The sequence below is a fragment of the Buteo buteo genome, chromosome 23 (genome assembly GCF_964188355.1).
Source record: "Buteo buteo chromosome 23, bButBut1.hap1.1, whole genome shotgun sequence".
Classification (NCBI taxonomy): domain Eukaryota; kingdom Metazoa; phylum Chordata; class Aves; order Accipitriformes; family Accipitridae; genus Buteo; species Buteo buteo.
The window spans coordinates 10,843,493-10,859,195 of record NC_134193.1 but is presented as its reverse complement, the minus strand read 5'-3'; the positions used below and the strand labels follow the sequence as shown (position 1 = coordinate 10,859,195).

The 15,703-nt window shown below is 48.6% G+C and overlaps 1 protein-coding gene across 1 annotated transcript; it reads right to left on the bottom strand.

Annotated features, from left to right (window-relative positions):
• Window positions 1-2,563: 2,563 nt before the first annotated feature.
• Window positions 2,564-11,114, bottom strand: LOC142043583 (ficolin-1-like). Its single transcript, XM_075054916.1, has 9 exons — window positions 11,036-11,114; window positions 10,101-10,214; window positions 9,291-9,344; window positions 8,084-8,119; window positions 6,686-6,721; window positions 5,058-5,194; window positions 4,514-4,643; window positions 3,817-3,951; window positions 2,564-2,929 (listed from the first exon to the last, which is right to left on the bottom strand). The coding sequence occupies exons 1-9, from the start codon at window positions 11,112-11,114 to the stop codon at window positions 2,682-2,684; spliced, it is 969 nt and encodes a 322-aa protein (XP_074911017.1). The 3' UTR covers window positions 2,564-2,681.
• Window positions 11,115-15,703: the final 4,589 nt, after the last annotated feature.

Genomic DNA, 15,703 nt, shown 5'->3' with positions numbered 1-15,703 from the left:
GGGACCAGAGAGGACTAGTTTGGCCCCACTTTTGCTTTCAGATGGCTATGCATCAACAAGCCATCAGAGATGCTTCCAGCCTCTCATCCTGTGTCTGGCTCCCTGATACGGCAGAAGCCAGGTCCTCACCCAACACCACATAGCCTGACGCACCCTGCTCCTCTGGTGACTCCCCCAGCCTCACTTGTCATTATTTGCAGCAAGGAAAATGTCTGGAGAAGCTCCAGGGACATTGTAATTTCTAGGCTTCAGGGCTGGCCCTTTCCAGATCTGCTAATTAGCAGAAAAGGGTTTTCAAACACAAAATGCAAACCTGATCCATGAGCTTTCCAGGACACAGGGAAAAAAACCCAGAGATGAGCAGTGGCCAGGATCAGTCACAGATTGACTGGGGCTATTCTGCTTTTCTTCTGGGGACCCTTGGCAAGAGGATGGAAAGCAAGAGGGACTGGATGGTATCCTGACAGTTTTGGGAGCATATTGCTTTAGGACATCCTGAGTCTGTTCCCTGTCTCTTCCCCCACTGGTCAGGTGTGAGAGCTGATGGAAGAGTGGGAATCCTCTGTTGAGGAGAGGTGGGAGCTCTGGGCTGCTACTATGTGTATGTATCTAGGGAACCAGACCCTGATGTTAGTGGTTCAATTCTTCCCAGCTGGAGTCAGTGCAAGCCCTCTCTGTGACTGCTGCAGGCATGGTGCCTGGGGTGGACCATCAAGCCCAAGGACCCTCCTCCCCACGTGCCTGTATCAGCACAGGGAGCATTTTCCTGCCTTGAAGTGGTTGAGGCTTGTGCTGGAGGGGAAGCAGTGCCAGCCCATGGCTTACTGCACTAGCTTAGGGGATGCAGGAGAATTTCACTCTGCAGCCAAGTCCAAACCACATCACCTACTACTGGTGATGGCTTGTCATACCTGAATATTTCCTCTATGGAGTGAGGTGTCAGCCTGGGAATATCGACTAGATGGGCTTAGGTAAACTGTTCTTGGTGTTCTCTTAATCCCTCTAACATTGATGTCCTTCACAGATGAAATTTAAATGTTGAAGATTTCTGTTTAGTAAGAGGAGAAGATAGAGGGGAGCAGAAAAAGGGGATTCAGCACTTTTAGCCAGGTTAAAGCTGAGGATGTCAGCACCAGCTCGTATGTCTCTGCAAAGTTGTCTGTGGTTCTGCAGAGCTGTCTGTGGCAGCAGTTTAGGCCTCTCTCAGAAGCTACCTGTGGACAACAGCATCGGCAGCTGATTGGGTGAGACACAGCTGGACTCTGTGGGACCTTGTTCCTGCTCCTGCTGGGGGCACATCAATCTGGGAGTAAGAAAAGAACAAAACAAAGCTCCTGGAGAAGAAGTGACTATGGGACTTCCAGTGTGTGCCTCTCTGCTCAGACACGCACTTTCTCATGTACCTGAAAAGAAGAAGTGAGCAGGGACAGGACCTAGTGAATAGGGAGGTGGAACACCTGAGGTTTATTTCTTAGCACATTGTTGATCTGCTGTGGTGTGCTGGGTGAGTGGTCCCTTTGCTTTTCTCACCCACAAGGTTTGGATTGAGTGTTGTAGGGCTGGAGCTGCCCTTGCTACACATCTGTACAATAAGTAATGTGATAAACCTGGGACTGTTAGGAATATAACACAAATAAATACTCCGCTTCCACTGATCCTGTTAGCACTAGGCTTTCCTGCCCTCCATCAGCTGTGGGGAGGAGTCCAGGAAGTAGAGACCCTTTAAACAGTTCTGCTAATAGTCAATTACAACTTCATATGAACTTGATGAACTACTTCCATCTGCCAGCAAATAGCCCATCTTCAAATGCTACTGGAAACAAGGTGAAATGGAAGGTACTGGCACCTGCTGGTAATTCACATAATGTCCACTCGTGCAAGGCTTGACTTGGGACTACTGTAGTGTCTTGGTACCACACATGTTGCTGGACAGACTATTTTGTATCCAGCTCTTGGTCCACAGCGGCTAAAGAATGAGATCTAGAAACATGCCCTGGAAGAGTGGCTGAAGCTGGCTCTGGGCGTAGCTGCAGCTGTATCATGGTGGGAAGTGCTAGGCAATGCTACTGTGGTTCCAGGAGCTGAGGTCCCACCTGAGGTCCTGGAGCATGTGTTATGTGAGGCAGTGGGGAGGGAAGGAGGGAGGTGGCAGTGCTGACAGCCTTGTGCTGGAAGCTCAGTCCTTTCCATGCTGGTCTACATTGTGGCTCCATCACAGCCTGTGGGGAGAGTGGGGTGGAGGGGGTGGGGGGGGGTGGGAAATCAGTGCCTTTCAGATGGCTCTTTGGTCCAACAGAAAAGGAGGCTGCAAGAACATTGGAGACTTCATATACATGGATTAGACTGAAAATTACTAGTAATTACCAGTTAGGGTAATAATATCTGAGAGCTTTACTGAGATGCAGTAGCTTCACCATCATGATCAAGATAATGCACTTTTCAGAAAAAGATGCTTGGGCTCAGTCAGCATCTGTGGAGCTGCTTGAGATAGTCCAGGGTGAGAGTCTGGTGCTTACAGGGACTCAAACAAGCACTGATCTCTTCTGGTCTCTACTCTAGGCTGAAGGCACAACTCGTAATATCCTTCCCGGTCCAATTTTGCTCTCAAACAACATGTTTTGTGTCTTCTCTTGGCTGTAGTGTGGCACCTGTTGGTGCTAGTCAGACACCCTCTTGCCATGTTAAACTGGCCTGAATTTCATTTCCGTTCGCTTATGGGAGTAATGATATTCCTTGCCTGTCTTCCAGTTTATGCCATCAGCATAGCTGCCATGAACACCCAACCAGTACATTCCATTCAGGTTGGAGTAATGGCAGTCGTTGTACCACCATGCTCCCTTGTATTCTGTGGCACAGTTAAAGGAGCTCATGTCGTTGTCCTGGTCTGTTGTTGAAAATGGCATGTCCTTGTGGTATGATAAGGAGTCTCCTGCAGAGAGTACACATTCACAGTTACTGCAATAGAGAGCACAAAAGGGAACCTAATGTGTCTGTACACCACTGCAGGGCATCATTGAGCCTTGCTGGATGCAAGGCAGATTTTATAAATCCTGCTGTTCTCTTGGTTGCCCAGGTTTCCTCCTTGGTCCTGGAGACAAGGAGTATCCTGAGTTCTGCCAGGACTGCTAAAACACACGGAGAACTTATCTATGCCTGTGAATCAGATGGTTCTCCTCGTAGTTACATGGGTGTCACTCCTCTTGCACCACTCAGAATCTCTGCAGACATATTGAGGTCTGGACTATCAGACAGAATTGCAGTGTACAAAGCCACATAAACCCAGAGCACTGCTGTCTCAGGTGTTGGTTTTACTCATTCCTGCATGAGGGGTATTGAATTTTGCAGAGGACTTTTTTGCTTTAAAAAAAAAAAGAAACATCAGGCATTAAGAGGATGCAGTGCTGATGTTGCAAATATTGAACAGCACCCCAGCCCTGGAAATGCCAAACGTAATGGGTAAATACTTCCTTCCAATGTAACTGAAAGCAGAACTTGGCCCAGCTGCTGCAGAGGTGTTGGGAAGGTTATGTTGGACGAGTTGCTGCTCAGGACCAGGCTCCACATTTGCTGCTAAACCATGTGGCTGGGCTTGTAGGTAATACTCTGGGTCACACTTCTGTGGGTGATGGATGTCCCTTTACTCCCCTGCACCCAGAGGTCACTCAGCACCTGGGATACCATGGCCAGTTTTAAAAAATTGGCCCAAAATGTAGATGGTACAAGGAGTTTGCATGATACAGCTCTGCACTATAAATGCTGAACACTTCTGACATGCTCTAGAAAACAGCCTTTACCAGTGAGCTGCTGCTTACTTACCGGCATTTCCACCAAGGAAGTCTCCTAGAACCAGTTTGTATTTCTCAGACTCTCCTAAGACTCTGAATGAAGCGTACTTGGCAAAATAGTAGTTGTTTTCAAAGTCTCTCAGGTCAATGCGGAGTTCACAGGGTCCTAGAAGAGAAGGTGGACAGCAGTGCTGCAGGGCTGATGGTGACTACGCACCTGGATTTCAGGGTGGAGGGTTTAAGGAACCCTGAGCTAACTTGAGAGCAGCTTCTACTACTTGAGAGTTTATGATTTATGTGAAATTCCTGTAGAACCTCCTGTACCTTTGGTGACTTTTTTTGTGAAGAACCTTTTCTGATCTGATGTTGGGTGGTCACGGGCACTGAGATCTACACTCCCAGGAGTCCTGCAGACAACTGTGACTCCACGGCTATGTGTGAGCAAGATGACTGCCGTCACAACCAGTCCTAGCCGGAAGATATGTTGGCCTATCTCCGGGACAGGCAGTGCAGCCAGCTCATTCTCTTCCCCAGCTTCTAGTTTTCTATTTTTTAGAGTGCAGTTTACCTGTGTGTAATGGGCTGCAAGAGCCTGCATTCTCTTTAGGATTAATTGTTGAGTCCTCAGATGGATGGCAGAAGTTTGGAGTCCTTTAATGACCAAGTGTGGTCAACCCCAACAGGGGTGGACTCTCAAGGCCCCAGCCTGGGACAGAGGCAGACCTTACCCAGCGACGTGAGGAAGTGGATGTTGTCATTCCCCAGCCAGAACTCTGTCAGCTGATTGCCAAAGCCTCGTTTGTATGAATCCCAATCTCGCAAGAAGTTCACTGACCCATCCCAGCGCCTCTGGAAAACCTGCAGGAAAGGAGAGCCTCAGTCCCACCAGGCCATCCCCGTCCTGAAAGCATCCTCAGCATTGGTGTGGCACAGTCCTCCCTCAGTGAACACTCCCCCTGCATCAGGACTCTGCTGCGGGTCTCTGGGGACCGAACCCCCGGGGAACCCCTTGCTCACAGAACTCCATCTGCCCTTGGAAATGAGGAGGAAATGATTTGCTGATTTAAGGAGGGAGTGGGTGCTCAGCCTGCTCCCAGAGACAAGTCCCAGGAGAATCCCATGCATCCACAGGGATTCACCCAGGCTTGCTGATGTGAACTTCAGCTGTCCCCTCAGTGTGTGTTTTCCTCTCTTTTTGTTTCTATTTTGGTGCCATCCTTTGCAGCCTTAATAAAAATCACTGTAGGGACATAGAAACCTCCCTCTCCTCACCCTACTCACAATCCATCCTCCACCATCCGTGTCCATGTCGCAGAAGACAGTGGTAGTGTTGCAGCCTTGGGGGTAGATGGTGTACCAGCCGCTCAGGATCTTCCCTTTACTCAACAGCTCTTGGCAGTTCCTGGCTTCTGTGCAAATCAGGGAAAGAGGTCAAATGGAAAGAGTTATAACATGCTCACTGCATCCAGGGAGCACATCAGCCTCATGCCCTAAGCTGGAGGTTTTGAGCCCTTCAGCCTCCCAGCCGACTCTTTGCACTGCAGGACTCTGGTGCACACCTGCTGGGAGCCAAACCTCACTGCAGTTTCTGAGTCCATAGGTCACAGGAGAGATGAGCACCTTCTAAGAGATGGTCTAAGGTGCTCAGACTCCTCTCAACTGCAGTGACACTTTGGGGGTTCTGGGTGATGGAGCTGCTATGAGCAGGATGACAAACTCATGATCCAGGAATTTGTCCAGGCTCAGGAATGTAGAGGGAGCACAGAGAGTGTGTGGGTAGTTGGCAGCAAAGGAGTTGTGGCACAGAAAAACACCTACCTGTAATACAGAAAACAGTGTTCAGATCATCGTCTGTGGATTGGACAGACAGCACTTTTGAATATATACATATATATTACGTATAAATCTATTTTTCCTCCCCAAACCCACACCTGACAGAAGCTCAGATTCACAGATGCCAAAAGATTGACTGGAATGGTCCCTGTCAGACATCCCAGCTTACAGCTGTGTCTGTGACGTTCACAGGGGAAAGCCTTGGGAGATAATCTGAAACAGTGGTGCTGGTGGTGCAGGTGTCTGAGTGTGCTGTAGTTAATGAACGGATGCACAGCTGTACCAGGCTGTCTTGTGGGCATGGGTGTCCTTCATAATGGAGAGGTGGTCCTGGATTTGTCCTGTTCCTTGTTAGTCAAATGTTTTTACATGCCCAGGAAACATAGGAAGGCAGAGGAGTGCCTGGGGCAGCAAAGGGCCAGTTCAGTGGCATCCCAGTCTCTCTCTTCCAGGTGTTAGAGCAGCTATGATCTGCCCAAGCCTCTGCATGTGACTGTGGCCCTATGGCATCCAAGTGTAGCCAGAGCAGGTTGTAGCTCTGCTTTGGCTTTAGCTTATGAAGACAGATGGGTCAACTGGAGCTTGTTTGTTTTCTTTCTTTCGTATGTTTTTTTTTTTCAATGATTAAGTTAAACTGTGCACTATCAATAACACACGTGAACCTGCATCTACTGAACCTGCCACTGCAAGTGTGGTGCTATAACTACTTTTGAAGTAGCAGCATGTCTATAGCAGTGTTTCTAGTGGTTTCATCTTGGAAACCAGGACACTGAGGCTCTCAAAAACTAAGACAGATCTCCTCCAGGACACACAGAGGGCAAGTGACTTGAGTAGTGCTCAGAGGACATGACTTTCCTGGCCTGGCTGGATTACAGAGTAGACATACAGAAGCTGCATGTGGCTGTGAGAAGCAAATGGGTTAACAGTGATATTTCCTTACTCTGTCCTTCAGTGTCACTCTGAATTTGTTTTTATTGCTTCCCTGTCCTGATTTCTGGTGCAGGGAGTCCACTGCCATCTGCTCTGCAAAGCCAATGGTGGTATGAAGAACCTAGGACGAAACTCACCCCATGTTTCTGGAAATCCAGGCTCTCCTTTCATTCCTGTTGGACAAACAACACCATCAATTGCTCTTCACCTTCCACAGCCTGCCCTCCCCTCCTCCAGCATTTGGCATCATCTGCTTTTCAAGACAAATCCTGCTGCACCGGTAGAGGGCTGTGATGTTAGGGGAAGTGTTTAGCTCATCTGCACACAGAGCAGAGCCACAGAGAAACTAGGCAGGAGTAACTCAATACAAGTTCTGCCCTGGCCACTCCTGGGCCCACCAGAGAAGACCCACCAGCCCAGTACAGAGGGACAATGGTGGGTGGGAACTGAAGTCACAGACTCCTGTAATTACAGTGGTGACACCCAGCACCCTCAGGCACTGGGAACAGTTCTCCAAGTTGCCTAGGAGGCATACAAGGAGGCTGCCAGGGAGGTGGGACACATTATAGATGTACAAGGAGGAGCAGCCTTGCCTCTCTTAGGCTAGTGGACCCAGCAGGATATCTTTCCCCCTGACATCTGATTTGGGGATGGGAGGTCCAAACGGCAAGACTGACACAAGATGTGTCTCTGTTGGACCTGGCTGCTCTGCCTGTTGCTGGCCAGCCCATGGAGTTGGGTACCAACATTTGTGCTAGTGACTCCTGTTGGGCTGGGATACATGGGCCAGGAGAAGGTGGGTGTGGGAAGGAGGAGGAAATGCACCTGCAGGAAGGCAGGGTCAAAAGCTTGAGGGAAGAATGGTTGCTGCTGGCAGAGGGCTTTAGTCAGTGGTTTGGGAGCAGCTGTGACAGCTGAAGCAAATGTACTGAACTAGCCACCAGATCAGCAGTACTTGCCCCCAGCTATTACCAGCCAAGCTCCAGTGAGTGAAGCCGCAGTGCAGGCAGAGCTCAGCGACAGGTGCCAGTGGCTCTCGCATGCAGGATGATGGCATCAGGAAAAAAAAACCAACTTGTTTTCCCTCTACCCTATTGCTAGTGCTGTAGAGACATGTAGTGTAGTAGAGACATGTTCCTCTGGCACCAGCAGCAACTAGCATCTGAGCCTCTGCCTTTTGCCTTAGCACAGGAAGGTCAGAGATCTGCCCAAATCTGGCTGGTCCCTCAGGCTGGGGCATGTGAAGCCCTGCAGTTTCTGTAGCTCATGGTGCTGGCCAGCAGCATCAGGCACCCGAGATAGGGACAGCCCCTGTGGCTGAACAGCTGGTTTGGGAGAGGGTCTGCTCACACCACCTGGGCCAGGGCTGAGCCAAGAATGGGGCACAACTGTCACCAAATAGCCCCACCCAGTACATGATGGGATACTTTTATTTCTCTGTAGTTGCTCCCACCTGGTGTGTTGTTCCAGAACAGCACAGGATGGAAGTTTAACTAAACCAGCTCACATGAGAAATTCAGCATGACATGATTTACCTTTCGGTCCTGGGAAGCCAGGATCTCCAGCTGCTCCTGCAAAATATATAAGAGGAAAATGCTCATCACAGATGACTCAATGCGAGTGAATTACTGTGGCTCCCCAAGTGGCTACTCCAGCCCTCCCGTATGTCCCAAATGTGCAGGAGAGGCTGTCAAGTGGTGCAAAGCAATGGTGCTCTGCTGAGTGTCCCAGCTGGTGCTGCACCCTGGCCTGGCTGCTGTCTTGATCAGGAGCATCTCTCAGGAAGAGCAGGAAGAACAGGACACGGGAGGGAGAACTGGTGCTCTGTCTGCTGGAGTGTATGGGGGATTCACAGCTCCGTCTCAGTGACTTTTTGTGGGACCTTTCTGTTTTCAGCCAGGCACCTGTGAGATTTTGGGCAGTAGCTGCTTTTCCAGTGGGTTCATCCATCTCCTGCTGGGGTTTCAGCTGAAGTCTTTGGTGCTTTTGGCCAGGAAATAGCTATATATTCAGCATGCAAAGGGTCTGTTTTCAGTGCACCAGTGCTCAGTTACTGGGTGCCACCTTGTGCTAGAAACTGGTTTCTTCAGAAGAGACACTTTTCCAATGTCTGCAGCACGCAGATCCTGCTGAAGACCTTAAGCACAGCCTGGATGGAGTGAAAGCCAATTTATCAGCAGACATCTTCCTCTTTTCAGGGGCTCATCCCATTGCAAAGAACCCCCCATTCCCTCCTTGCTTCACCCTGTGCCAACTGTTTCCCAGTGGTTTGATCCCATCCTTCTGGTCAAGTGGGCTACAATGGCATTTCATGCTGAGTCCAGGCCTGGAGACTGCTGGAAGCACTTAGCATCATGTCTCTGCACCAAGCCTCCTGGCCAAAGCACCCCAAAGCTCCTCAGAGAGGGGAGGAATTTGGGCAGGTTTGTTGGGGTGGAGGCAGGTTAGGATAGCAGTGGGAAATGGGGAGAAGTCTGATTTTAGGGGGCTGGTAAGGGTCAGTGGGGAACTTTGAGAAGAATAGTATCTTTCTCTGTGATGTAGTCCCAATCAAGGACACTGTTTCTAGTACTCACCCCATGCAAGATCCATACCCCCAAATCCTGCTTTTCCTATGCTACTTCAGGGCTGTTTCTTGGACTATGACCAGCTCTACAGTTCATCTCTGTAGACCCAGACTCCCAATGCATGTCCTGAACTTGGGCAGATTTATGGAGTAGAGCTGAATATGTTATGCATTACCTTTTGCACCAGGTGGTCCTGCTTTCCCAGGGAGTCCCTGGGCTCCCGTTTCTCCTGCAAGGAAAGACTCAGTTTGTATGTGCACGTTGCAAACTTACAAGAGGGGAGGTGATACAAAAGCCCAGGCAGCTGGGCCTTGGCTTTTGCAGAAACAAAGCAGCTGGGTTTTTTTAATTAGGTTCAATCTTGCAATGTATCTTACTCCTTTTCTTCTGTGGACGCTACAATACACTGGTACCGCCAGTGTAATTCCTAATTTGCAGTACCCATATGAATTACTATGAGCTTTGTACATCTTGAAGACAGTCCATGGATTTTGCTGCGGTCGATCTGCTCCCTCTGCTAACGTGATTCACCTTCTCTATAAGTTGGCTATGAAAACCCTGAAGGACCCCCATCTCCCTTGCTTCCTGGGGTAGGGCGTGCCAGTACAGTTCCAAGACTGTTTCCCAGTAGACAATGGAGGCATTGCAGCACTGCAGGAGCATTGCAACCTTCCTCCTACCCAAGCTGTTCAGTAAAGGCTCAGAAAATAAATGGATGTTTTTACTGTAGCAGAAACAAGTGAGTTCTGACACTTCACACCCCACGACCACTTCAGACCTGTGACAGGACTCAGGGAAAAAAAAGATGACTCTGCATGTACCAGCACATCTCTAGATGGGGTGTTTTCCACTCCTATTTGATACTCCAGATGCTCACAGAAGCCAATGCCAGGCCAGCCACTGCTCCGGCCTTAGCTTGCTTCCCTTACTCAGCAACAAAGCCATCTAATATCACAGTGTTCATTACCAGCTTTTGGGGCCTCACCTTTTGCTCCTGAGAGGCCTGGTTCTCCTTTTGGGCCAGAGGCACCTGGGATCCCTGGGCATCCTTGGAGAATGGCAAGCCGGTCCGCATCACCCAGTCCCACTATTCTCACCTCTGAGGAAATGAAGACAGTCTTCATGGAGATTATTAGGGCTCTGAAATGTCTTGGAGAGGAAACCAAACCCTCTGGAGTTGAGGAACAGTGCAAGCAAAAGCAATGGGGTTGGGAGTCTGGAGGTGTTGTATGAATTAACAGATGGCATGGAGGATCTAACATTTTAGAGGAGCTAGACACTGAATCTCTCGGGCTTCATGGGAGTTCAGTGGGAGAGGAAGCTGTTATATATGACATTACATGCATGACACATATACTGTAGCTCAATAAAACAAAAGGTGAGAGGTGCCCTGAGGGGGTATTGACAGCAGAGTAAGTGACATTGATGGATCTGTGGACAGTAAAGGTTCTACTAAATTTCCTGAGAGCATGTCAGTTTGAAATCGCCCCATCACATTCCCAAGGAATATAGGCAGAAAGCTGTGGTGTGCAGCGTCCCCAAGCTGCCAGGGTGCCTGGGACCCAGCAAGCACTTGACCGATCCTTAGTATTGCTCTGCATCCTTTCATAACTGGGCCAAGGCACCAGGAAAAAAAAAAACCTTAACGAGAATGGAAAACCACAACTGGGACAGCCTGTTTCTGGAGATCCCACTAGTGAGTGGGGGAGGATGCTACGTCTTTGGTTGGAGCCAGGATTTTTGTTATGTGGCTGCTGAGACTTCAGCCTCCCCTTACCCTCCTCCCACTTGCAGCTGAATTAAAAAAAACATAGAAGAAAAAAATCATATCCCACCCTCCTCCCCCCAGCTCCTTGTGTTATGGGGAAGATGAAACAGGCTGTCTCAGCAGGATGGCAGTAGGATTTGTGTCCCACTCACCTGGGCAGGTGTCCTGGGCATCACAAATAGTTGCTGCTAGGCTGAGAAGAGCCAAGAGGGTTGGGGCTGCCCTCCCCATGGCCAGCATTGCTCTCCGCTCTCTGCGGAGCTCCCCTCATCCACGTCCCAGGCACTGTGGTTAGCATCGACTCATCTAAGCCTTTTATATCTAACAAAAAAAAACCACCCACCCTTGTAAGCTCCACCTCTGCGCTGGCCCACTGCCTTCTCTCAGGTCTGGGACTCTGGCTGGGTCTCAAGCTGTTTCCCAGATAAGCCACTTTCCACAAGTCTGATGGGAAAGTTCTCGCCTGGCTGCCCCAGCCTGCTTCGCCTCTGTCCTCAGCAAATTTTGGATGCCTTTCCCCTCCCATTTTGTATTTCTAGAGGAAATGAACCTGCAAAAACAGGTTTAGCTAAGAGCAGACACCCCCCCTCACCCTGCTTGCCAGTGGCCATTTACAAAGTGCAGAGCTTACCGTGTAGATGGGGAAACTGAGGTACTGGGAGATGAAAAGCCCAAGGTCAGCTGAGGCCACTGGCACAGCCTGGCTCATGCTCCAATGCTCTGCCTGACAGGCAGCCCAGCGTCATTTTGCAACCCTTCAAACAGAGGTTTCAATTTATACATGACCCATGACTGATATGGAGTTAAAACTCTGTGTATCCAGGCAAGGTTAGGTGGGCACAGCATGTCTGATTTTTTTCCTCACCTTTTTTTTTCTCTAGTCCCTGTTCATTGTAATAATGAGCAGGATTTCTGTTTTGCTTTGCTGTTGCTATGCCCTGTGCTCTGCTCATTTGTGGCAGCATTACTACAGGTCCAAACTGCCTTATCGAGTTTGACCCCCATGTTACCTTCAGACATAGAGCCTGTAAAGTTTATGAATTTTAGCAGAGGGCAGAGTTTAAGGTTTTTTTCTCCTTACCATTGCATGCCAGTTCGGAGAAGACTCTTATTTCTTGGAGCCTTTCCCAGCTATCAGGATGTCAGAGGCAGAACATAGCTACCACTCAAGCATTTGCTTCTATCATGAGGTTCCTCTAACATCCCAAATTCCAATGATATCTGACAGCTTTCTTTAACGTGAAACAAATGGGAGAAAGCAGGGGGGAGATAAGTATTTGGCTGTCACTTAAATTCTGTGTCCCCCAAATAGCCCATACATACACACACTTGTATACAAATTCATATATGCATGCATATAAAATAATAATCCAGTAGATGTTGTGATTATTGTCAATCCTGAGAACCAATTCTGGCAGGGAAATGCACACTTTACTTTCCTGCCCCATCTGAAAAAAGTGCAGGGAAATCAGAGGGATTGTGATCAGACTGGTTGCATTCAAGGTTGGGATTTGCTTTGCATGGGAAAAAGTATCTCATTATCTGTGGCAAGCCCTGTGCATGCAATTCTTGGGGTGAAATGAGAGCAACTTCTTTCTTTAGCCTTTCAGAAGGAAAGAGAAGAAGGATGAGTAGATGCCTCTGAGCTGCTAGGGAGGGAGAGGTCTATGCAGGGCAGCTACAGGGTGACTTGCGCACTCCTCTTCTCTCATCTGTACAGCCTGTGCTGCCCACCTGGGACAGATCTGTGTCTGCCCCATGGGGCAGGTGGAGATGAAGAAGAGCCAGCCCCTAGCACTGAGAAGCCTTTTCCTACCCAGTGCCTTATATCCTGTGCTCTGTGCCTGGAAATGGCTGCAATACCTTCTTCCTAATATCTGGAGGCAAAAGCTGCTGCCCTCAGCTGTTTTCCTTAATAAATCACTCCAAAAAGCAATGGCAAAATTTGTCTCGCAGATTACCCCATCATTACAGTCTCTTAAGGGAACCAGGCTAGATCCGTCCTGCCAAAAAAAAGAAAAGTAAGAATGGGTTTGTCCAACTTTTCCCAGTTGTTCCATTAGCAGGGTGGCCAGCTCTGGGTTGGGCTGAGAATGCATGTTGTGGAGGTAGCTGTGATGCATCTGCCCAGCACTGGTGCATCCCCTTAGGTGTTACCAGCTGCAGGCTCCATCCAACCTGGGGGACACCTGGAGATGTCAACCCACTTCCATCCAAGGAGAGCAGCAATGTCCTTGTGGATGCAGCTACTTTTGGGAGCAGGGGGAAACTGCCAATGAACAAGCTTAGGCGAAAGTAGGTCAGGCCCCCAAGGGTCGATTTTGAAATTGGCCCAGTGATCAATATGTCCTTAATTGCTTTTCCTCATGCTAGGACCCAGTGAAGATTGCAGAGGCGTGATCATTTACACCACCAGCAATTCTTTTTTCTATGTAGATTCTTCCTTGAGCCCTGGAAAATGTCCCCTGTAAATCTCAAAAGTCCAGGATCACTTTGGGGATGAGAAAACAAGAATTTTAAGCACACTGGGTAAATGGGGAGCACCTCTGAACACTGTGACCCATCACTTCACCTCTAGAGACATACATGCCAAGAGTGAAGTTCCCAGAATTGAACTGATCTGCAAATCTCCAAGAAATTAAGCTTAGAAAATCAGAAGGCATAACCAGATGACAGAGGAGCTTCAAAAAGTTAATGTGGGAACATCATAACTGTGTGCAACAAGGGATTTAGCACTGATTAATGCAAAATTGTAGGTGAAATCCTGGCTCCGGGTGTGGTCCTGGGGCTTTGCTGCCACCAGGATGCTAGAGCTTTGCAGTGGGAATGGGGAAAGCTGCAAAAGCTGTAAGTACCTAAAACAACATGCAGCAAGCCCCAGACATTGCATTCCTCTCCTCTGTGCTAAACTAAGGACATTACTACGCAACTCCTAAAGCTGCAAGAAGGGCAGTCGGCACTGGGGAGCTGGGAGGTAAGCTCTGACACACCTGACTTCAAGCAATGTGAAATAAGAGCTTGTTTGAGAGTTGGCACCATTGCGTGTGCTCAAGGGGAGCTTCCATGTGCTTTGGAGACTTGCTTTGCTGGGAAAGGAGTGATGTCAACCTGCAAGGGTAGGTTTTCATCCAAAGCAACAAGGAAAGATGTTCTTCTGGCTTAGCCTTTTGTGGGCTATGCTATTTAAAGCTCTTCACTATGTGCAAATAACAAAATTTCCAGGGTTATTTTGAGGAACACTTATATTTCCAAGGGAGAATTTCTTCAGCCCATAACCCGTCTTAATACCTGTGGTAGGTATATTTGCTTAAGGTCAGACAGCAGTTTTTTCAAAAGATATCCCTTGGTTTTCCCTTTCTGCTTCTGGGTTTTGTGAGCATATGGCATCTTTGAGTGCCCAAGCCCCTCAGTCCTAAGAGCCCTGCTGCAAATTTCCCTTGTCCTTACTACAAAACCAGTTTCAAGGAGTTTCTGAGGCTCCCAAAAGGCAAAGGTAACTGGTAGAGTTTCTAAAGACAGTTGTCCTCACCAGGGAAGGGAAATGTGGGGAAGCAAAGGGAGAAGACTTCTCGCTGCTTACCCCTTGGGTTTCACTCTCTGCTTTCCTAGGGAAGCTTCAATGGAAGTTCCTGGCTGTGAGGAGCTCAGGCTGCTGGTTTCCCTGGGCTTGACTGATGCCCACAGACAAGTCTGCTTTGCTGGGCAGAGCAAAGCCAACCTTTTCCATAGCTGGTGCTGACTGTAGCATGTCTTAGTACTGGACAGCCAGGCAGTGCATTTAGGGGCTCCTTCCCCACATTTCTGTACACTGATTTTGGGGCACAGTGGTTTCCTAATTTCAAGAGCCAATTAGGACAGGTCTTTATCAGTTATTGCACACCAGCTGCATGCCCTTGCTGAACATTTGGTTTGGCATTTGCTTGGTTTCCTCTAGGAGCTGGTGCTGGGGAGCCTTTGCTTAACTCTCCTTATGATAACGTATTGAGAGAATCTACCCAAAAAAGGATTTCATTTCAGTGGTTTCTTTCCTACCAGCCTCTCTATCAGCCTCTGCTTTGACAAGATATTTCCTGCTGTATTCCATTTTTAACTTATTTTATAATCGCTGGTAACACCTCATCTGATCTGTGAAAGGCTGGCAGCTGTTCATCACTGAGAGCAGAGAAGACAGGCAGAGATGTGCACCCTCCCTCCTCAGATAAATCCTGAAGAGTGGAAAGGAAAAGGGCACAAGCCCTTTTCCTTTGCTGATATTAATTTCCCCATGTACAGAGCAGTAGAGACACAGGAGGGATTGGTCACTCTGGCACAAATGGTTGGATGAGGAATGTGCTCAGGAAAGGGGCAAAGGAGGCTCTTGCTGTGAGGACATCTGATGAGGCTATGCACACCAAATGGGCAAGGACAGCAAGAGCTAAACAGCAGAATAATTTCCCCAACAATTTGCCTGCTGTTGGACCAGACAAATGTCACAAAATTGGAAGTTATACCTGCATGAGGTGAATTATTTGGTTCTTGGTGAAGGGTTTGCATGTACTTCTCTTATTATCTCCATTCAGGCCTCAAATGTCCCATTTTTTAGTGACCACTGCATTACAATATTTGCTTCCTTCCTCTCCAGATTTTCATGCTCTCCTGACTTGAGTCCAGTAACTTTGCAGAGTTAAGCAGCTGAAGAGCTTAGAATAGGAAACTATTTCCCCAAACAGGCACCGCTATCTGCAGTGCTGTATGTCAAGCATAACAGCTCGGTCCAGGTTTTCTGGCTCCCTCCAGACATTGTGCAATACAAGCCATAAAACCATGATGGACTTTTTTAT